The 23,695-nt window shown below is 34.2% G+C and overlaps 1 protein-coding gene across 2 annotated transcripts in view; it reads left to right on the top strand.

Annotated features, from left to right (window-relative positions):
* Smyd3 (SET and MYND domain containing 3) overlaps nucleotides 1-23,695 on the top strand; it is a 709,978-nt gene that overhangs the window by 182,184 nt on the left and 504,099 nt on the right. For both annotated transcript variants that reach the window (XM_058575189.1, XM_058575190.1), the window contains exons 3-5: nucleotides 1,563-1,670; nucleotides 2,525-2,582; nucleotides 7,039-7,175. In XM_058575189.1, the coding sequence (XP_058431172.1) occupies nucleotides 1,563-1,670; nucleotides 2,525-2,582; nucleotides 7,039-7,175 (303 nt within the window). The remainder of the gene's footprint in view (nucleotides 1-1,562; nucleotides 1,671-2,524; nucleotides 2,583-7,038; nucleotides 7,176-23,695) is intronic.

Raw genomic sequence — 23,695 nt, 5'->3', positions numbered from 1 at the left:
TGAGAACCTGAGTTAAATAATTTATACAGATTGCTTTAATGTATAATTTTTTAGGACTTTTAATAAGTTAAACTCATTTTGCTAAGTAGAGTCTGCATGATTTTTGTGTGTTTAAAACAGAATGAAACTGGGCTGGGGTTGTGGCTCAGCAGTAGAGTGCTCACCTAGCACATGTGAGGCACTGGGTTGCATCCTCAGCACCACATAAGAATAAATAAATAAAATAAAGGTATTGTGTCTAACTACAACTAACGAAAAATATTTAAAAAAACCACAATGAAGCCATATATTTTTACATGTTGGTAATTTTTTATTACTAATCCTAATAATTACTAGTTAGTAGCCCCATGAACAACAAACATTTTCTTTCACATCGTTATATTTTGATATTAAGTCTTTAAGTGATTAAATGCAGCTATGTAAAAGGCCATAGTGTAAACTCTTGTTCTAGAGTATTGTCAAAGACATTCTCCAGTATGTTGATTCTGATTCTTGGAGTACATTTCTCCTGTAGTTTAATGCTTCGTAAAGCAATGTGTTTTTCTTTTCTGTCTGATGAGAATGATATAAGCCATTATGCTTTCTCTTTTGCCTTGCATGTAAGGCAACTCAAATAACTGTAGTGCAAAAACATGGTGATTATTTAGCTCTCATGTTTAGTATACTAGGGATTTTCATTCTTCCCTTTTCTGTTTAGCTTATTTGGTAGTAAGGTCATGGTTCTTGAGCCATACCTTCTTCATCTTAAATATAAGGATAATATCTTCTGTTTGGATTACTGTGAAAATCAAATGACATGTCTTTTTGTATGCTTAGCTAAGCAGCTAGTACATTTTAGAGTGCTAAGTAAATTCTAGAAGATTTTTTCTCACTCCTCACCAATAATTTTAGCATTTTGTTTATGTTTTTACAAACTTAATTTCTTGATTTTGTTTATATTGATGCAGCCTAGTCTTGTTTAAGTGAGTGAAATATAAATTCTGAAAAGAAAGATTAAAGAGCAGGTTAAGAGGATTACCATAGTAGAAGCAAGGCAGCCATGATTAGAGATGACAAAGAAGTGATAAACCTCTTGTAAACAATGTTTTCAAAACTTAGGTTCCTAGAAGTTCTAACCTATTTTGATTTTCCTAAACCATGTGTTTTATTTTTTAAAGTGGAGTGATATTTTCTTTTGTATTCAAAATGACTGCCTATTATTGAATCCCTTTTAGTCAGGTAAAAGACTATCTTATTATTAAGTAGGCCACAATGGTACTTTTTCTGGAGTCTGCCACATAGGTAATGACCAGAGGGCAAATTAAAGGACAGAGATAAGGTTGAGGCGCTTTGGCACTTTGTGGTTCATTCCAAGCAATGCCCATGCTTGGTAATGACATACTTGGCAAAGACTAAATCCTGAATCTTTGGCAGTGTTTGAGTATTGCTTTTATTTTCTATTTTGTAGTTGCATTTTGGCTGTTGAAATTAAATTAATGTTGGTGATTCTCAACATTCAAAATCAGTGTAAATGAAAGTTAAATTGTATGTTTCTGATGTGCTTGCCATTCTTACCTTCACAGAAAAAAGCTTGGCAGGACCACAAGCGGGAATGCAAATGCCTTAAAAGCTGCAAACCTAGATATCCTCCTGACTCTGTGCGACTTCTTGGTCGAGTTGTCTTCAAACTTGTGAGTGTTTACTTGTAAAAGACACTTGAGTTTTAATTTACCAGAAGCTTTTGCAGTTGCATTTATTATTCATATTTTAGGCTGAAATTGAACCCATGTTAAGGTACAGAGTAAATTATTGCAGGTAGTAGCTTAAGATACTCCTATTAGTCAAGGAATTGTGGCAGTGAAGAAGTGCAGAGCCCTCTTTAAAATCCCTATGATCTCCTGGGAATAGAAGTGTGGGATCCTAAATTTGGGGTATAAGCTGTTAGCAATTAATATTTGTTATGTTGCCTTTGTCATTTTTCCTGCTGTGAGCTAATGTACAGGACATGTATGTCCTTTTTGGTTGCCTTTTCTGGTGAGATATAAATTAGATGATAATTAATATAAAATTGAAGGGTGCTTTTGTCTTTTTGTGTAGCTAGGATTTATTGAAATAGTTTTTTCAGCCCCTTTTCATACAGTGCCGGTTAGTAGAATTTGTGAAATCCTCTTCTAAAGAAGCCTTCTAGTTTCTTTGGCTAGGCTTTTGCATGAATATCTTTCCCAAATTACTATAGGCTCCAGCTCTGTTCTTTCCTTTGTTTATTGATTTTTTTTTTTTGCCACTTTAAAATTTATAGAGCTTTGAGAATGTAAAAAGAGGTTTGCATTTGACGATTAAACCGGTAGGTGAAGCTACAAGTTAGATTTTCTTTTAAAGTTGTTCCAGGTTAAATAAATCAGCTGTAAAAAAATGATAAAGAACTTATATATAAGAAATAGCCTTTTGGTAGACTTTCATTTAAATATGTAAAGATATTCAAACACATTCCTTCATGTATTGGAGTGCTTCGGATTATTTTTGGTTTCCCCCCTTTCCTTTACAGATGGAAGAAACTCCCTCAGAATCTGAGAAACTTTACTCATTTTATGATCTGGAATCAAGTAAGTGATTGCCTATCATCATCTTAAAAAAAGAAAAAAAAAGTCTGTCATTTGTTTGCTGAGTTGGTGAAGATGGATTGACTGATTGTGGATTGACTGATTGTGAACCCAGGGCATCACTCATACTGAGCACATGCTCTACCACTGACCTGCACCCCTCCCCAGCCCCCAAACTGCTTTATTTTCAACTTTGTTTTTCTGTCTCCTTATTATGTGAAACAAACCTAACAAAAGTTTTTGTTTTTATAAGTAACTGACTCATTAGTTTATTTAATTTATTTCATGGCAGTTTGGGCCTTACAGAAGTTTATGAAGTACTATAAAGATGTCTAGGGTGTTCAGGGTAATGTAACCATTTGTCCAGTTGACAAAATTTTCCTTCTGTTTCTCCTTCCTTTTCCCCCTTCATTCCTCTCTTGGTTTCCTCTTCTGTTTTTTCTTTTTCCTTTTCTTTTTCTGATGACAGGAAAGAGAGATATAATGAATATGAGGGTTTCAGGGAGCTTTTGGGATCACTGTTGCTTTAGGTAGTAAAGTCAAAGGTATAGATGACTTAGGCTTTATGACAGAGTGTTGTTCCTACCATGTCAGTAGTCCAGCTACTTGGAATGAATGATAGGCTTTCCAGATCTGAGTGTCAAGCACATGTAAGGTTTGTATTGCTTTTTGTACTGGCACAGATCCTGTTCATTGAGTTTGTAAAAGACTTTAATCTCAAACTGGCCAGAGCTCAGTGTGAATTTGCTACACAATTTATTTAATATTTCTGGATGGAGACAAATAAAAGATGATTTAGTACACATTTATGCTTATGGGATACTAAGTGCTAATAAATTATTATTTAGGAAATCATTGGGTCAATTATTGTGTTGAACAAGTAATATAAAGAAAATATACAGGGCTGGGGATGTGGCTCAAGCGGTAGCGCGCTCGCCTGGCATGCGTGCGGCCCGGGTTCGATCCTCAGCACCACATACAAAAAAAAAGATGTTGTGTCCGCCGATAACTGGAAAATTAATATTAAAAAAAAAAGAAAATATACAGACTTGACATGAGCAGCAAAGTATCTTTTCAAATTTTAATAGAGAACTAATTAGTCATTTTTACTTGTATTACTGCTAGGTAATTAAAATATCTTACAGTGAATTTCACTATTAACATTAGTGCTGTTCAGTAGTAATGTCATACACACTGCTTTAAGTGAAATGCTCTCAAATGTTATTAATTAAAGGTGCCTCTTAGATTCAATATGCAATTTGTGGTTTATATATAGTTTTTTCTTTCACTGTATGGAGATAGAACCCAGGTCGACCCACCTCTGAGTTAAATCCCTACCCCTTTTATGCTTTTGTTTTTTGAGACACAGTCTCATTAAATTGCCAAATCTGGCCTGTAATTTGCAGACTTCCTGCCTCAGCCTCTTAAATTGTTGGGATTATAGGTGTATGTCACCATGCTCAGCTAAGTTGACTTTTTAAAGGAAGTCATATTGACTTTAAAGCCATCTGTTTCTTTCTTTTTTTAAAAAAATTTAATTAACATAGCATCTGTACAAATGTATGGGGTATTATACAACAATTTAATGCATATATACAACATGTAATGATAAAATCAGGGCAATTAGCTTTTGGGTGTTAAAAGTTTATGTGTTAGGAACCTTTGAACAAATTTTTCCTAATTATTGTGGATTATGTGAAAAATTCTTGTGGGTTGAATTTACCCTATTATACTATAGAAAAATAGTACTAATTCCTTCTCACTATATTTTGGTACTTTTTTTTTTTTTTTTGGTGGTGGGGGTGCTGGGGATTGAACCCTGGGCCTTGTGCATGTGAGGCAAGCACTCTACCAACTGAGCTACATCCCTAACCCTTGGGTACCCATTTTCTACCCTCTCATTATCCTTCCTCCCGTGCTCTTCCTAGTCTCTTCTTCTCTTTTCTTTAGATTAATTTTTTATGTTTCCACAAATGAGTGAGAACGTGTGACATTTCTTTCTGTGCCTGGCTTATTTCACTTAACATGATCTTAAGTTTCATCTACATTGCTTAAAATGACAGTATTTCATTTTTTTAAAAAAATTTTTTTAGTTGTTGATGAACCTTTATTATTTATTTATTTATATGTGATGCTGAGAATCAAACCCAGTGCCATACACATGCTAGGCAAGCGCTCTACCACTGAGCCACAACCCCAGCTCCTGATTATTTTTAATGACTGAAAAATATTCCATTGTACCACATCTTTTTCATCCATTGGAGGACACTCAGGTCAGTTGTATGTCTTGGCTATTGTGAATGATGCTGCAGTGAACATGGAGTGCTGCTCTTTGATATAATGGTTTTATTTGGATATATATCCAGTAGTGGGATTGCTAGATCATAAGGTGCTTTCTATTTTTAATTTTTTAGGAGCCTTCATACTGTTTTCCATAAGGCAGTACTAATTTACATGTCCACTAATAGTGTAGGAGTTCCTCTTTCTCCACATCTTTATCAGCATTTGTTATTTTTTTTCTCTTTGATAATAGCCATTGTCACTGTGGATATTTTTCTTTTGTTTTTGTGCTAGTGGAGGATGAACTCAGGGACGCTTTATGACTGAGCTACATCCTTAGTGATTTTTATTTTGTTAAAATAAAATAAAGTTAAGTTGCTGAGGCTGGCCTCAAACTTGGGATCCTCCAGCCTCAGCCTCCCAGTTCTTTGGGATTTTAGGCATCTGCCACTGCATATGTGCATATGGCTTTCAATGTGCTTTGGATTTGTGTTTTCCTGATGAGTAATGATGTTGAACTTTTTTTTTGTCGCTTGCATGTCTTCTTTTGAGAAATGCCTATTCAGATTCTATGCCCCTTTTCAATCTAGATCATTTTACTTTTTTTTTTTTTTTTGCTGTTGGTTTTGAGTTCCTTAAGTATGGTGAACGTTAATCCCTTGTGAGTTGAATACTTTGCACATGTTTTCTCCTGATCTATAGGTTGTCTCTCTACTGCATCCATTGTTTCTTTGTGCAGGAGCCTGTTAGGCTGTTGGTGATCCTATTTGCTGATTTTTGCTTTTGTTGCCTATGCTTTTGGGGTCATATCCAAAAAACTTTGCCTAGATCAATATCCTGAAACTTTTCCTTTATGTTTTTTTTTTCTTTTTCCTAGTAGGTCCATAGTTTGGGGTCTTACATTTAAGTCTGATCTATTTTGAGTTGATTTTTGAATATGGTGAGAGGTATGGATGTAGTTTCATTCTTCTGCACATGGTATTTCGAGTTTTCGGGGTACTGTTTATTAAAGAGACTGCTTTTTTCCCAATGTATGTCGTTGTCACCTTTGGTGAAAATCACTTGATTGTATATTATGTAGATTCATTTCTGTTGCATTGGTTTCTGGGTCTGTGGTTACTTTAGTTTTGTAGTTTTTTGAAGTCAGATATCGTGGTGCTTCCATCTTTTTTCTTTTTGCTCAGAATTTCTTTGGCAATTCAGTTTTTCATGGTTCCATGTGAATTTTGTGATTATTTTTCCTATTTCTGTGAAGAATCTCATTGTTAATTTGATGGGAATTACATTGAATCTTTAGATCACTTTGGGTAGTTGGACATTTTAGCAGTATTCATTCTTTGAATTTATGAACATGGGAAGTATTTTCCTATTCTGTGTCCCCTTCAGTTTCTTTTGTCTTATACTTTTCACAGTAGAAGTCTTTCATTTCCTTGGTTGAATTTCATCCTAGCTATTTTATTTATGGTGTAGCTATTGTCCTTTTTTAGCAATTTTGTTATTGGTGTATAAAAAAATTTTACTGATTTTTATATATTGTTTTTGTATCTATAACTTTAACCAAATCTGTTTTATCAGTTTTAACATTTTTTTTTTTTTGGTGTGGCATTTCTCTTCAAGTCAGACAGTTGTTAAAGTAGCTCTATGTTTATGTATTCAATCTGAAAATGAAATTGAGATTTCTTTGTTTAATATGTTTTCGTGATGAATGTTCCATATAACAAATTTCATTTATTTGAATTTTGTCAGAATTTATTCTCCTTTCAGTCTTCTTGTCTTTCAGATTATAATGTTTATCAGTTTGTGATGACCTAGTTGTAAATTTTTCATGGTAAAATCTGTTTAAATCCATTGACTTAATAAAGATTTATGATGGTTTGTGTATGTATACATGTTGATGTAGAAAATCTGGTGATGCAAAACCTTAGTGATTTTAGTTTTTAATCTTTTTCGTTGGTATATGCATTTATTATGTTCTTAATAGGTATTTGATCTTACATTGTAGATAAAATTTGGTAGATTTAATTGATTATATATGTATTATGATTTGTGGTTGTCAAATAAAAAGATGTTAGAATGGAAGGTGAGATGGGAAATATCTGGTTTAGCAGCCAGCATTGAATACCTGAAAATTATCCATTGTTTACTTTGTGATTTTGCTGTTTATTTTTTTTTGTTAAAGATATTAGCAAACTTACTGAAGATAAGAAAGAGGGCCTCAGGCAACTTACAATGACATTTCAACATTTCATGAGAGAAGAAATACAGGATGCTTCTCAGCTGCCAGCTTCTTTTGACATTTTTGAAGCCTTTGCAAAAGTAAGTATTAAGTTTCATCTCTTTGCTAATGCCATGAATCAGTCCTTTACTACTACTACTTCTTTTTTTTGACACTATGGCTTTAGGTTATTTATTTATTTATGTTTAGTCCTTTACTTCTTATTATGTTGTTGGTTATTAAAAAAAAATGTAGAAACTTCATGGGAAATGCAAGATCCTTAATGCCTTATATGAATTCCCAATTATATGAGTCCCCCTACATGTATTGTGCATACTGAATACGGAATTACTTCTTTGACTTACCAGTATTCTTATTTTGGCCTGAGTGTGTTCACTGTCGACTTGTACAGCAGACTGTTTGTTAGTAGTTTGAGTGTGCTTTCTGTCTTCAAAAGAAAACAGCATATCCCACTCTTTCTCACTAAAGGGTTAAAGTTTACCAGTGTATTTATGAGTTTGTGATGTTGTTTCAATATTGAATCTGTCTCTGAAGTGTAAAATGCATTGAAATCCATTTCTGATTAAGTGAATTTTGAGTAATATGAAAGCATGACTATTTCTGATTTTAAAATAATCACCTAAAATTCTGGCAAAGTGTTTTAGGTTACTAAAATCCCAGTTTAGGGATAGAAAACAGGTTTTTTGTAGTATTTTTTCTGTGGGTTGTTGGTAGTAGTTACCTGAAGTGTTCTCTTTGAAAATGAGAACACATGGCCCTGGGAGGAAGAATATGGTGATTATTTCTCTTTTATTGTGTGTGTTCTGGAACTAAACCTAGAGGTACTCTACCATTGAGCTACATCCCGAGTCCTTTCTATTTTTATTTTGAGATAGGGTCTCACTAAGTTGCCAAGGCTAGTCTTGAACTTGTGATCCTCCTGCCTCAGCCTCCTAAGTAGCTGGGATTATAGGGGTGTGTCATTACACCTGATGCAGTGAATGATTCTTGATATCTACCCTGGGATAGGATGATGTAGCATATACACTCCCCTCACTGCTGTGAATCTGCCATCCTTGTTTTCTCATATTCTGTTTTTATGTTTGTGTCAATATTGATCACATTTTAATAAAAAGTAAAACTTTACTTTTGAAGCTGATTTTGCTAATTATTTGACAATTGGTAAGCACATATTTAATGGCATATTTGTTCTATAAGCAATTTAATGTATTTTTTGGTAAGAATTTAATGTAATTTTTTGCTAGATAAATATAAATATTTTTGTTCTTTAAAGTATGTTTTTATGATTTTCTGATAATATTTAGCATTATGTTTTGGGTTTTCTATAATTTAAGGTTGATTTCACAGTATAGTAGTTACTTATAATGCATCTGAGAAGTTTCTCATGTTCATTTCATATGGCTCTGAACCTACTGCAGTTCCACATGTATGATGTACACAAGGCTTTTGGGATATTAAACACTATAAAAAACTTACTGAAAGGCCTAAATGTTCCATCTGGTGTCTGTTTTTGTGTTCGTAGATTTAGTCTATAGATATTCTGCATCATTATTTCTAATGTTGGAACACGTTCAAGGGCTAATTACAAGTTTGAGTGTGATTTAATAATCATGAAAAATATCTTAAAATATTTTCTAAATGTAAACGTACATTTACTAAATGTAAAATGTGTATTGCTGTCTTATTTCTCTTGTTAATTATTAAAACTTTTCTTTCTTTCTTTCTTTCTTTCTTTTTTTTTTTTTGTGGTAGTGGTTGAACTTAGGGGTGCTGTAGAACTGAGCTACATTTCCAGCCCTTTTTATTTTTAATTTTGATATAGTCTTGCTAAATTGCCAAGGCTGGCCTGGAACTAAGGATACTCCTGCCTCAGCCACCCACATTGCTGTGATTACAGGCATGTTCCATCATGTCCAGTGTTAAACAATTTTAAACTTTTTTCTCCTAGAATGTAATTTTCTTCATGTTGTATGGGGGGAAGTTCTGTCATTGTGATGAAGCAGGTAGTTTTTTTTTTTTTTGACAAATTTTTAATAATATCCACCTTCCTTTCCACATACTTATATTCATTTTTGCCATGAAAACAGAACATATACATGAGATTTTGGAGAGTAATTGGGCTTAGATGTATTGTTTCTGCCTTAAAGTATAGTTTAGTAATCAGAGGAAAGCAATATTAACCTGTAGTTCTTTGTGAAAGTTTTCTTAATGTTTTGTCAATTATAATTATTTTTCAGTTCATAAATTTGTCTTTAAAAGAGATTACACTCTTTCCCCTCCTATCACCTTTTCTCTTTCCTGTCTTCCGCTCCCCACTTCTTGAGGATAAAATGATCTTAAGTCAAGCTAATTGTATCCTACAAATCTTAATGATAAGCTGTTGAACTCAAAACATTGAAAGTATCTAGAGATGCACATCACTTCGAGCATTCTGGGAGTACATGGAGGGCACCAGAGAGAGAATGTTATACCAGTCTCCTGCCTCTGTTCCCATTTTACTGTCATAGAATTAATTGAAGAAAAGAAATGGTCATGTCAGATTGTACTCCCTGCAGTGGCCTGTATGTACAAACTGTCAGACCAGGATAGTTCCATGTGGACCTGCCTTCTTCAGCCTAAAGAACTTACTTTTGAATTTACACCTTGAAGAAGGTTGGCTTTGCCTGGCCTCAATAAACAAGATCTTGTTTTCTCTTTTGCTTTTGGTCCCTCTCTTTTATACTCACTAAAGTTCTGGGCAGGTATTGGAAATGTTAAGTTTTCATTTTAGTCCATGTCATTGTCCCTGAAGGCATATGGAATTCTAAGAGCTTTTCTAAATTTGTTTCTAGCCTAATTATTTTTTGACTTTTCGATTATGGATATCTCCCAACATATCCCAACATATACAACAATTAAAAAGACCAGTATGAGGAACTGTTTCCATCCCCTGGTTTCAGTAATATTCAAACTTGTGTTACATCTAATATTTTTACTAGATTTCATACAGATATTCTTTTCCGTTTTTTTTTTTTTTTTTTTTTTTTAATTTTTCCACCACTTATTACAGTTAGTCCTTTGTTTTTGTTTTGGTACCAGGGATTGAACTCAGTGATACTTAACCAGTGACCCATATCCCCAGCCTTTTTAAAAAATATATATGTTTTTTTAGGTGTAGATGGACACAACACAATACCTTTATTTTTATGTGGTGCTGAGGATCGAACCTGGGTCCTGCCCGTGCTAGGAGAGCGCTCTACCGCTGAGCCACAATCCCAGCCCCCCCCCACACCTTTTTTTTTTTTTTTTTTTTAATTTCCTCAAGCTGAGTTGCTTGAGGAACTCACTAAGTTGCTGAGGCTGGCTTTGAACTTGTGATTCTCCTGCCTGGGACTTCCACGCTGGGAATATAGACATGCACACTGCACCTGGCAATCTTTTGTTTTCAAACTTCTTGGTCCTCTGAGAAGTGTTCTAATGAATTCAATTAGTAAATCTATGGGCCTTTTTTTTTACAGCAGAGGTAGTATAAGCCAAGCACTCTTGGTAAGGATAATAGGAGTAGGTAGCTAATTTTAAATCTGGAAATTATCTATCAAGATAAATAAAAACCTTAGCCTGTCAAGAGTCTTATTTGAGGATATTTATAGCTTTTCCAAACTTGTACTTGACTTGAGAGGAAGTGGGTCAGCAGAGGATGAAAAGTTCTTAATCCTGAGAGCATGTTTCATTCTTACCTCAGCTGATGCCTTTTCTAATGAAAACTTGTGATTCATGCCTAGAAGGTAAGAAGTTTACCAAACACTCTTTTTGAGTTTCTGGTGGAAAAACAATGTATCTCTCTGTTGAACAGGGTTCTCAGCTCATTGTGCTTCTGCTGGTTTAGTCTTGGTTTCACATGTAAAACTCTTCTGCCATTACTCCGAAGACCTTACTGTGTGGTTGTTTTATGGATTGTTCTCACATATTCCTCCATTTTGCTCACTTCTTAGCACCAATTCCCCACCCCAACATAAACACACACATGAACCACAGTTGGGTTTTAGATTGTAGGATTTTACTGTGAATTTATTCTGTTTACTTATGAATTCATTGCTGGGCTGGAAAAGTTAAGTAACAAGAGAGGTAGGAAGGAGAAGTCTTTCTAGTGGTGGTCAAGGAGGATTTCACATTGGACGTAGAAATTGACATGAGTTCCAGAAGAGAGGATGGTGTTGAGAATCATTTACATACAGTGGTATAGAAATGCTGGTGGGGTGTGAGGTGGTGCTGAGGATTCTTCCCCAGGTTCAGGGAAAGGAAATGTCACCTGTGGAATACAGGTTTCATTTACGTTTAATAATTCCAGTAAGAGTTGTGATGAAAGTTTGATGTTTAAAATATTTTGTGTTAGATGGTAATAGGAAATTGGTGTGGGAAACTGATGTGCCTGCAGAATTTCTATAGAGGAGGAGCTTCAGAGTATTGATCTGGTAGATAGATGAAGGCTGAAGAAATTTACTTCCAGCAGCTTTATTTGTACAATAGGGCTCGCTCTCTCTCTCTCTCTCTCTCTCTCTCTCTCTCTCTCTCTCTCTCTCTCGTTTTTTAAAACTTTCATTGTATTCCTTGGCAGTGTGTGGTTGAATGGAAGTAGTAGTGTGAGGAATAGAAGGTGGTAAATGCCACTGACAGCAACAAAGGTGTCCAAAGTGTGGGATGTGCATTGGAGGTGTTTTTTAGAGAGACATGCTTATTTATATACTTGTGAAAAATAAAGGCCAAGTTCATCTCTGCCAGCTCTTTTTGTATTTGTTTAGAGAAAACATATATCTCTATTCCTACAAGTGCCTCCTCCTTCCCACTCTGCGCTTTTGTTTCTTTCACTTCTATTTTCAAACATAATTTCTGGGTAGGTTTTGAAATGGATTTATTTTGGAGTGACAACTGACATGATTTGATCTACTGATTAAGTACTAATTATTTACTACAAGTATAGAAATTGTTTCTTCTACTAATCATAAATATTAGCTTTAAGGCTTGAAAATTGCAGTTAGTGATAGGGCAGACTGAAATGGAAGCCAAGTAGTGTAATGGTACAGTGGCTTTCTCCAGATAGGAAAGTGAAATTCTCTCAATCTCAATTGGTTCATCTTTAAATGAAAATAATAATATTATCTACTTCACAGATAAGAGTGAGGATTAACCATAAGGTACATAGCTGAGGGTCTGACACATAGCATTAATTTCTACTACCACTGCCCTGACCTCCCCACTTTATTGGCATTGAATATAAAACACCAGTGTTTTATGTCTCCCTGTGCTATCATCTAGCAGAGCACAGTCTGTAGCTGATTGTAAACCAGAGTTTCAGATGGTTGCTCACAGTTGTGCCCAGTGCTGGTGTCTCTTGAGGTACTGAGGACTACCTGTCTTGATGAGAAGAAATTTTACAAATAGTCAATAGCGTCTTTCCCCTAATAAGCTCTTTTGGTTCCAGTGTATAGCTATTGTGGTCAGAAATTTATTATTGCTTGCATTCATATAGCTCTGTGATTTCAGAGTAATTTTGTGGGATTTCATGTACAAAATGTTAAAGTTGGTTTCCTATGATGAATGAAATCTTTCTGACACATGTATCTTAAGAAGTTGAAATTAAATTATAAGATTGTTTCAGATGTCCTAATTTGCTGAAATAAAAAATGTGTAGTATTTTTCTATTCCATGCCTTAAAATGTGCATTGATAATTATTGGTGATGCTTATTAATAGGCTAAACTTCATTTCAGCAAACTGGTTTTGAGATTATTTTCTATTTTTAGGGATTATTTTATAGGGTTCTACAAAAACATCTGTTTTTTTCTGCACTTATAACTTTCTTTTATAAAAATGTATTTTGCAGACTGATTAGAAATGTGGTGAGATCTGAGCAATAAAATAGAAAATAGATGGGTTACATAGAACTGTTTCAAAAACAGACATTAAGTTGAAAGCAACAAGAATAAAAGTGACCTTCTTGACCACAAAACATATGTCATTGTTAGCATTTCTAGAGCTCTGCAAAGTACTGTTTAATTTTACAGTGTTGTGCAACTGCCACAGAATTTTTTGATTAGAAATTCCACATCTGTTTGAGAAGATGTTCCCTCCCTTTTTCCTTCAAATGAAATAATAATTCTCTTAGTAGCATGTTATTTTTATTCTTTAGGGCATGTATGTGACCTCCAGAGCTTGCCTTTCTGAAATCTAATTTTTAGTGCTATTAACTAGCTGGTTTTGTAATATATACTGTGATTATATAGATTTGAAAAGGTATATTAGAAGGTATTTTTGTATTGTGATACTTAAGTTTTATGCTGTTTCATGCTGAGTAAATTCTTTTTTGGGGGCGGGGAGAGAATACTTATTTATTGGAGAAGTACTGGAAAAAGCGTTAAATCAAGAATCTTCCTAATTTATAATATGGGAAGAGATAGTGATTTAATATTTTTGAAATATGTTAGAAATAAGGCCAAAGAAAACAATGATGATATTATATTCAAGGTTACATACTTGACTTTGGCTAGCATGCATGTACCTCTAAGACCAAGAATGTTAATGAAGAATTTATCTGATATTCTGCCATAAAACCATAATTTTTATAAAGTATATAAATTAGCATGGGGGAAAATTACTAAATAACCATCTTTTGGTGTTCTTTGTCTTCTTTAGTGAGCAGAGCACCACACTAAAAAGCAGGAAGGAAGATGATCATGATATATGCTGCTTTTAATCTTCTGGTTTTAGTTCCATTGACCATCCCATTTTAAATATGCTTGTGCCCTATTACTTCATTATTGCAGATAGTCTAATTTGTGGGCAGAATATTACCTCTGTTGTTGTTCTGAAAGGTCAGGAGTGTGTGTGTTTGTCACTTGAGGGTTTCAAGTTCATATAGGACCAAATTTTAGAGCCTTTTTGTTGTTGAGCTCACTTGGATTTTACTACTGAAGCATGCTATAAAGTAGTAAAGAAAGCAATCTTTTGAATTAATAAAGTGATGGATTACCTAATTACAAAGTTGATGTGAAATGGCAGTATGATAACTTTGACTGCATTACTAAATGATCCCAGTGACTGATCAGATGTGCCTGGGTTCCATTAAGAAAAATATGCCATTAAATATTTAACACTGAGAGCGAGCAGACACACTGGGATTGCTAACCTCCAGTCACCGGGGTGCATGTTATCTGTACATTTGGTGGTAACTACTAGATGAAGTATCTCTCTTGTTTGCTCAGAACAGCTGCTAGAAGACTTAGTTATTAGGATTATACTTCTCTGCTGGTTTTAAGTAAAGCAGGCAAACATCCAAGATACTTAACTGTACACAGATTCTGGCATTTTTATTATGAACTGGTGATGCACTTATGATTTATATGTTTTTTCTTTATTACAGCAGATTAAGTCCCTAAGTAGATTCAAGAGACAATTATTCTCAAAAATGATCTTCAACCTTCAAGTAAAGTGTTATTTGTAGGACACTTGGGCTTTCAAAAAAAAAATAAGAGTTATTGTTAGAATTTTAATGATGATATTTACTTATCATGTTTTTCATTTTCAGCCATTTGATTTATGTGTAAATAACCTATGATGTTTTGGTGTATGTTTATCTTAGTTAAAGACCAGATGCCAGCTAACTTTAGAAGTTGGGAAGGATAATTAGTAAGTTCTTTTTCAGCATTTTCATCTATACCTGGGTTAGTCAAGGTTAATTGCTTATGTATGGGTTAATGCTTTGATTAAAAGTATTGATGGATAAACATGTTTGCCAAGCCTTGTTGCCTCATCTGTTTGAGTTTATAACTTGCCATTAATTCAGATAAAGGTGATATTTTTAAAATGACAACATGTCATTGTGAAACAGCAGAGGTTACTTTCATTGTTTTGGCTTTTCCTTTAGTGGCAAAAATCTTTCCTGGGGTAATTACTCCCTACTAAAAAGTGACATGGAATCAGGAACTGCATTTTATTTATTTTGAATTCATAGCAGCCTTCATGGTATGCAGTAGGTGTTTAATTGTTCACTGGAAGAGGAACACATAAAAATTGCACACTTTTTTGTTTTGTGGAGAATACTTAGATAAATATTGTTAAAAATTATATAAACTGTTAGTATGGAAGATAGGCCAACAGGAATCTTTAATATAATGGTAAGATTCATGAAATTCAGTAAGCTAGTTGACAGATAATAGAGACCACAGCTATGTTTAGTTCCTCAGCAGTGGTGAATCGTATTACTTATTGCAGGTTTTGGAAAATTTTTCTGTAAAGTTCACGTAGTAAATATTTAGGCTTTGCAGGCCATGAGACAAAAGTAGGTTATAATTGCAGGGTGCAATGAGAGCTCAACTTGTGGTCTCTATGGTAGCTTCTTTTTTAAAAAATGAATTATTTAAAGTTGACAAAAATATTCTATATTTTATCATGTACAGCATGATGATGTGAGATATGTAAACCTTATGGAGTGGCTAATTTGAGCTCATTAACATTTACATTTCCTCACATACTTATGTTCAGCTTCTCAGCTCTGCCATTGTAACCTAAAGGGGCCAAGGGGCAATCAGTGAAGGTGTTGCAGGATTCTCTCAGAGAGAGACAGAAAGGACATGGGGGCTTTCACAGAAAGCCATGGTTATCAGTGTCAGCATTGGCTCAGCAGATTAGTGTCCAAAAGCTGAGCACTCAAAGCAGGAGGTGTTGCCTTATATACTGCTTCTTAGTTCCTCTTTTCATGCTAATTCCTTGTCTCCCATATACAGTAATACACATTCATTGGGCATTCTATTCCTATACTATTGAGTTACAACTGTGTTACAACAGAGTTGTGGAATGTGCACATTGAAACTGATGGTGCCATGTTATCTTTCCTTTGTTCTGAGAAAGTCTCTATTACAAAGGGCATGACCCTGTGCCAATGAGTCTTTGTTTAAGAAGATTTTCATATCATTTTCACATTATTACCTAATATTCTTTTTAAAAATTTGCCTCTTACTATTTAAAATGTAAGAAAACATTTTAATAAGCCATTAGTTCTATAGTTTTATACTGCAAGTCACATTTGTAAACACATGGTTTTTTGAGTTTATTTCTTTTTACTCCTACATGTTATAATTCAATAACTTCAATAATGTTTCAATTCAGTAATATTGTAGAAGAGATGCAGAGAAAAAGAAATAAATTTGTCAAGTATAAAAACATGTATTTTATTAGTGTCTTATGTACTTAAAATTATATTTTTAGGTTTTTTTAAACTAAAGATATAATTTTTGTTATTTTCCCCTCCAAGTGAAGCCTACAGATATAATTTTCTATTAGAAATAGTTTGTGTAACTCAGGTTCAAACTTTTTGATACTTCAGATTTTATTCTTAGATTATCAGTTATTGCACAAAGACTTTATATTGCGATTTGGTAATTTCTTACAAATGAGAAGGATCTTCTATAGGATAAAAAGTAAATATGTTGCAAAGGTATTGTATTAATAGTGATAAAAATTGTGATTAAACTGCTCTATTAACTTTTTTAATAGGCAGAAATAAAGTGAAACTATTGAGGGAAGAAATCAAATAATTACCATTTGATGTGGAAAATAAGGTGACTTGGCATATTAATAAGACAAGGATTTGAATTTGGGGGTGTTTTCTCTAAACCAAATTAAGAATATATGTTCTGATCAAGGGGAAAATAGTCTCCCTTCTCTCTGCAAAGATTGATTTGCATTAAAATTTTAATGTTCAGTTCCCAGTGTTACATGTTTAAAGAGACATTCAAATAAGTGTTCATTTATAAAATATGACAAAGAAAGGACAGAAAGCCATAACATATTGGGCACACTGATTATTGTTTAACATTTGAAAAAACATTATTATTAGAGTGTTTCAAGGATGTATCAGGCTGCCCTAGTTCAGTTTAAAGCCACCTCTCCCTGGAAGAGTTTCATTCAGCATTAGAGTTACATGCAGGATGGATTGTCTGTAGAAGTAAAAAGTAAGACTAGATAATATAAAAAGTGCTCTTTGAGTTTGTGAATCTATGATACTCATGGTACATCATGGAATCATTAGTGACTGGCATTTTCTACGCCAAGCATTTGGCAACCATGAATATTCTCTGTTTTTTAAATAAATTGTATGTCTTTGTTTCCTAAGTTCAAATTTAAGATTGTAAACTTCATGAGAATAGGAGACATGTTCCTCTAGTTCTTTCCTTAAGTGTAATAGAACCATACAATTTTAGGACTGAGAATATCACAGAAACTGTCTGATCCTGTAACCTGCCCACTTTTCCTCCTCTCTCTTTCCCCATGATGTATCAATTGCTGCTCAGAGAAGGTTAAATAGTCACCTAGCAATAGAGAAAAAGCTAGAGTTTGTCTTCTAAAGTCAACCTAATGTTCTTTCTGTTGGTTGATGCCCTAGTGTTCAACTGCCTGCTAAATCAAAGTGAAAATGAGATACAGAAAACAGAAGTTAAATTACAAACAGCTTTTCAGCAGTATCTATTCTTTGTATTGGAAGTTGTCTATATAAAACAAGAAAATTAAGAAATTATGCAATGGTGTTAATCTTAACAGTATTTGAAACTAGACTGGGTTGTCTCTATGTTGATGAGTTTTAATTTCAGAGTTTCTGTATGTCTGCATTTAAAGATTGTGGCTTTCTAAACCAGCTGGATACCCTCCCTTCAGATTACTCAGTTATAAATAAATTTCTGTATTACAAATTGTCAGTGTGTGGATTTTTCTTGTAGTCTTACCTTTGTAGCTCACACTCACCAAGAAGCCAATAGGTACTGGACAATGACACTGATCTGTGTGTTATGTTAATAGATCAAGGGACAACTGAGGGATTTATCACAGGTTTTTAAGTAAAGGAATCAGAGCTTTATTGGCTCTCTTAACTTCGGATTTCCTTTATATTCCTACATGCCTCATTCTGTTTTGCAAGTTTTGTGTGAGAGCTCTAATTATGAACTATTATAAGCCTTAGGAGCAGAATCCAGAATGAGGGAAGTAAAAAATATTTGATAATATTTTTCTAATTCTAAAATATTGCTGTAGGCAATGTGGTAAATTAATCAAGAAACCCGCTATTTCTGTACAGGTAGTACATCATGTCTCACACACCTTTTTCTCTCATGTATTCAAATTTACATAAGTGCTGGTTGAGAAGGGGGAGTTTTTCATAGCAAATAGTTCTGCCCTGATGCCACCATAGGTCTAGGTGAAAATAAAAGTAATTGAAATGGAATTTGCATAGTGTTAAGCTTCCTTTGAAAATCTGAATTCTATAGTTTTGAAGTACTGTGTTTTAAAACATTAATTATTTAAGAGTCTTACAGCCTGAGCCTATATTGTTTCCAAGCCATCACTGGTTATTTTTTTCCTATAGTTCTAAGGATATATACATTTATATATTAAAATATTGTATAATGCAGTTGACTGTTTATACCACATAGAGAAAAATCCTCTTTTGCTTTCTCAGCACCCCCCTCCCCTTGGGGTATTTATTTGACCTTAACATTTATACCTGACATTAATGGCATAAGAATATAATTCTCAAATATTATTTTGGAACAAATACTTGTCAAAAAAAGAAAAGCATTGAAATTATAGCATGTGATCAGAATTTGCAGTTGTGGGCATTACTTCAAGTTTTAATTGACATTTGGTTTTAGTTTTGATGTTTATAGGAAAAAATTATCAAGGTACTGCTTATATAGAGATGTTTCATTAAGGTCTCCTGTATTAAGATTAGGACTAAATATACCGTCTACAGAATTTCTTCTCCTTTCCTTTCCTTCCCTTCCCCTGTAGTGACAGTACATTGTTTACATAGCAAAGCTAACAGAGTATCTGGAGAGACCTGTGTAAGTTGCTGGTTGGTATCCTGAGCTCTTTTTTCTCTAAATGGCACAAGAAGTTGGAAATGTATGTTGTTTTGGTGCCTCAGAAGTCTTTTGTAATTAGAGGTGTCTATGCTATGAATTTTATTATTTTTCCATTTGTCTAAGATTCCATAAAACAATATGCATTTAAACTTTAAATATGCAGATCTTAAGTTGTAATATTGTCCAACCTTAATTCTACCCACCCGCTCTTGTGGCGCCACCCCCTGCACCCCACCCCGTACTCCACCCTACACTCCACCTCCCCAGGTCGACTACTCTACCACTGAGCTACATCCTCAGACCTTTTATTTTTTTTTTATTTTGAGACAGGGTCCTACTGAGTTGCCCAGGCTGGCCTCAAACTTGTGATCCTTTTGCTCCAGCCTCTGGAGTGGTTGAGATTACAGGCATGTACCACCATGCCCAGCTAGAATTTTTTTACTTGATTTATGTAGCATGACCTGCTTCCAGTTCTCCAACTTTCTTAACACTTTGTTTAAAAAATTATCATTTACTGATTTTTCTCTTATTATCTGTTAAATAACAATATTCTGCCGCCGTGGTTTTACTTGCCTGCCTGTGTTTTCAGAACAACCATACTTAATTTCCATGCTTGACATTTTTTTCCTGAGATCTAATCCCATATTGTCTACTTATTAATGAAAATCTATCTGAACACTCTGTCTTAACTTCAGGTTCATCAAGTTCAATACTGAAGCTCCTCCATCTTTTCCTCATTATATTTATATGAAAAAATTTTCAAGGTACTGCTTATACAGAGATGTTTCATTAAGAGAAACCCTCTTTGCTGGATGTTGTGGTGCATGCCTGTAATCCCAGCTACTCGGGAGGTCAAGGTAATGATGCCATGACGATAGCAAATAAATGTGGGCAAATAAATGTGAGCGCATTCTCTAGATGGGGAGTTTTCATTAACTGAGATTTTTTTTTTTAGATCTTTTATTTTATTTATTTATTTATATGCGTGCTGAGGATCGAACCCAGGTTCTCACACATGCCAGGCAAGTGCTCTACCACTGAGCCACAACCCCAGCTCCAAACTGAGATATTTTTAAACCAGTTTGTAAAGCTGATGTTGTACATGAAACACACAAGGAGTGGTCATCAAAGCCAGTGACAAGTTTGCAAGGTGTGGTTATGGCTGGTGTGTGTGTGTGTAAGTATAAGTGAGGGAGGTGGAAATCTTTGTGTTCCTTTGACTCCTGAGTTAATGCCTGTAAGTCATTCTGATTTGGTAGACGTAGTTTAGCTTTGAGTAATAATCGTGTGGGAGTTGAGTGGGCTTCTGCTTTGTCAACACTTCTGGGTTTGATAATTAGATAATTACAAGATGTGATCAGATTTTGGAAATCCATTCCTGGAAGACATCCATGTATGTTTACTAATGGCTGCAGCAAGCTAGCTTTTCTGTAGTGCCCTAGCAATGGGACAGAAATATTTTTTGTGTGAAACATATTTTCCTTCTATCAATGATGTTGGAATGTTTGTTACTTCCTCCCACCTTAGATTAAGCAAAGAGAATCTTGCAAAGTGATGGGGAATTTTCTTTTGCTTTTTGGGGATGAAAGGCATTATATTCTGTATACTTAAAAATAATCTGTTAGTTTATTGGAGTAGAAGGGTATTTTCCACATGATGAGGAATGTTTAAACTTGGGTGATTTTTGGCATTTAAAAGTTCTTTTGAAAACAACTTTATGTTTTCAATTCCAAAATAATAAAGTCCTCTCAGCAAGTGTGATTATTGATAGGACACATATTTACTGACAGTCATCAGCAATTAGTTGAGTAGGCTTCAGAGTTTTTTAAAGCTTTGCCATGTGGTTATTTCCTCTAAAGCTCGGGATTCCTTTTCTTATTCCAACCTTTGCACATACACTTCCTTCTATTATTCCTGGCAAATTTTTCTAACTTTTCATTCTTCAAGATGTTACCTTTTCTGGGAAACCTTTCTGAGCTCCCTTAGACATTGTCCCATTATGACAGGAATGGAAAGATGAGAGTGTAAAATATAAATGGGTGGAACATAAGAGCAGGCACATCTCTTATTTTCCTCCTCCAGTGTGGTGTAATGTCACGATTTGGCTGGTTTGTTGCAAAAGGGTAGCTAAAAGCTCCAGACCATCAAAGTTGAATAGCTGCTGAAAATGAAGGGCAATGCCTTGTACCCAGGGGTTTTGGATATCTTTCCTGTCCCAGTTCATTCTTACTCTGTCTTTTCAGGTAGTCTTATCTATGATCACTCTGGCTCTCTATGAAGAATCAAAAAATAGATTTGATCATTATATACTCCCCCTCACATGTATATGTGTGGGTGTAATGTATGAGCATCATGTTGTACTCCATAAATATGTCGCATTATTATGTGTCTCAAAAATAAAACTGAAAAGAATCAAAGGATTAGTGAATTTTGAAAAAAGTAGACTTCTTCCTTGGAGCTGCCACATTACTAATAATTACTTCTAATTGCTCTATAACAAAATAATAAGCATAGAATTAAATCCCATACTGTACAGCATATTTTTCTTGAACATATTGCTTGCAGTCTTAATTTCTATAAATGATATATCTGGTTACATGAACTAGCAAAATATGAAGATTAACAGGGCTTTGTTATGAATATTTTGTGAAGGGAGGTTTATTTTAGTAAGCTCATTGCTCTGTTTCAAAAACCTAGATTTCCAGGCATGTACTGATGGTTTTCTCTAAAGAAAGTCATATATGTAATTACTTCAATCTGTCTTCTTCTTCTTCTTCTTCTTCTTCTTCTTCTTCTTCTACTTCTACTTCTCCTTCTCCTTCTCCTTCTTCCAATTTTTTCTTTAATGATTTTCACCAAATACTTGGTGCTCCTTTGCATTTATATTTCTAGAATTGGAAATATATTAGAATATATATATAAATTAGAATATATTTCTAGCTCTTGCTAAATTGTCATTCAGGGGAAGAATATGATGAGATTAGCTCCTAAAGCCTTTTTGGCCATGAAGGCCATGTCTCAGCAAGTGGCTTCCTCCATTCCTTAACTTTGTTAGTGTCCCAGGGAGCTTTTCTTATGGGAAATACCTGTCTCACAGTTCAGCCTGCTCTTCTCTAAATGTGATTTCAAAACTCAATAAGCCGGTTTTTAGAACTACAGTAGACACAGAGTGTTCGAAGCACAATAGAATTCTGAAATTTTCTCTGTGATAAGTAGAAGAAATAAGAGTCATAATCATAATGCTGTTCATCTTTACATAGCCATTTAATTTAGTTATCATATATTTTAAATATTGGAGCTTTTAGTTCTTTCCTCTTGCCCATTTGGGGTAAACTGGCCAGTTTCCTATACTGTAGTTTGGGCTAGAGGAGTGGAATCATCCAAGTGCCTGCTCTTACTTTCTTGTCTGCATGTATTTTGTATCTGCTCTCTCATCCGTGTCATAATGTGATAGCATGTTTTGATAAATGCATTGTTTTGCTTGAATTTGAGCCTATTCTATGAAGTGGAAAGCCTGTGGGAAGATTGTAAGTCAGTATACTTGTTAACATTTAATATTTTTAACAAGTAAAAAAATTCTTACTGGTTTTAGAAACAACCTTGACATTCTGTAACTTATATTAATATGGAATAGGTGCTTTAAAAATTTTTTAGTGTAATTAAGCTTTTAAAATTTTTAGGCACATAAGTAGTTTTCCATTTTTCTAGATGGATACTAGTTTGGGCACTTATTTTGATGTTTTTAAAAAAATGTTGACATAGCAGTTCTTTCTGTCTTTATTTTTAAGTGACAGCAGAATTCCAAGTATAAGAAAATGTGATTAATTCTCTCACTTTGAAGTCATTTAATCATTCTTTGCCTAACAGCTGCTTTCTATTCAGTACATTGAACATAAAATTCTGGAGTGCCTTTGTGCTATCATAAATTTTAAATGAGAACCATTCTTCCTCTTAAGTATCATATGATATTGCTGTTTTGAATTTTCAGTGTGGTAGGCGGCTTTTCTAGAGATTGCTATTGCAGTTGGCTAAGAGGGCTTACTTCTGGGACTAAACTGTTTCCCCTGCACTGTATGTCACTATCATATTTAGTTTTATATGTTGGCAGTAAAGAAGGGAGGAAAATTGGTTTGACTTGCTATTCCTAAGCTCCTTTTATCTATATAGTATATTAGAGAAGTGAAGAAATAAGGTCAAATTAAAGCAGTGGCATTTTTAGTTGGATATTTTAGGTGAGAAAGAACCAGCATAATATATTTCATTTCAACAAATTAGTATGGACTCTATACACAGCACAATGTGCAAAAAGAATAGTTAAGACTTAGTTTCTGTCCTGTTTTGTTGGAGAAATAATACACACACACACACACGTATATATAGATATACACCCATATAGATATATACATGTGCATACATATATGCATGTGTATATGGAGAAAGTTTCTTGAAAGCATGACTGTGTTGCCACTGTCTTCATTTTAATTTTGTCCACTGTATGAATTAAAATTCATACTTAGTACATAATAGGCACTCCGAATATTCTCCAACAGACAATGATAATGGTCATAACAGTCCTGAGATGGAGATTTGGGGTGGGAGATCATTTGATTTGGGCCTTCAATAGAAGGTGTATTAGTTAACTTTCCATCATTATACCAATATATCTGAGATAGTCAACTTAGAAAAGGTTTATTTTGGCTCACAGTTTTGGAG

This window comes from Marmota monax, unplaced genomic scaffold, assembly GCF_021218885.2.
Source record: "Marmota monax isolate L192 unplaced genomic scaffold, Marmota_monax_Labrador192_F-V1.1 WCK01_AAM20220418_F8-fsc00090, whole genome shotgun sequence".
NCBI classification, from domain to species: Eukaryota; Metazoa; Chordata; class Mammalia; order Rodentia; family Sciuridae; genus Marmota; species Marmota monax.
The sequence above is the reverse complement of the archived record's forward strand: the minus strand, read 5'-3'. Positions and strand labels throughout refer to the sequence as shown.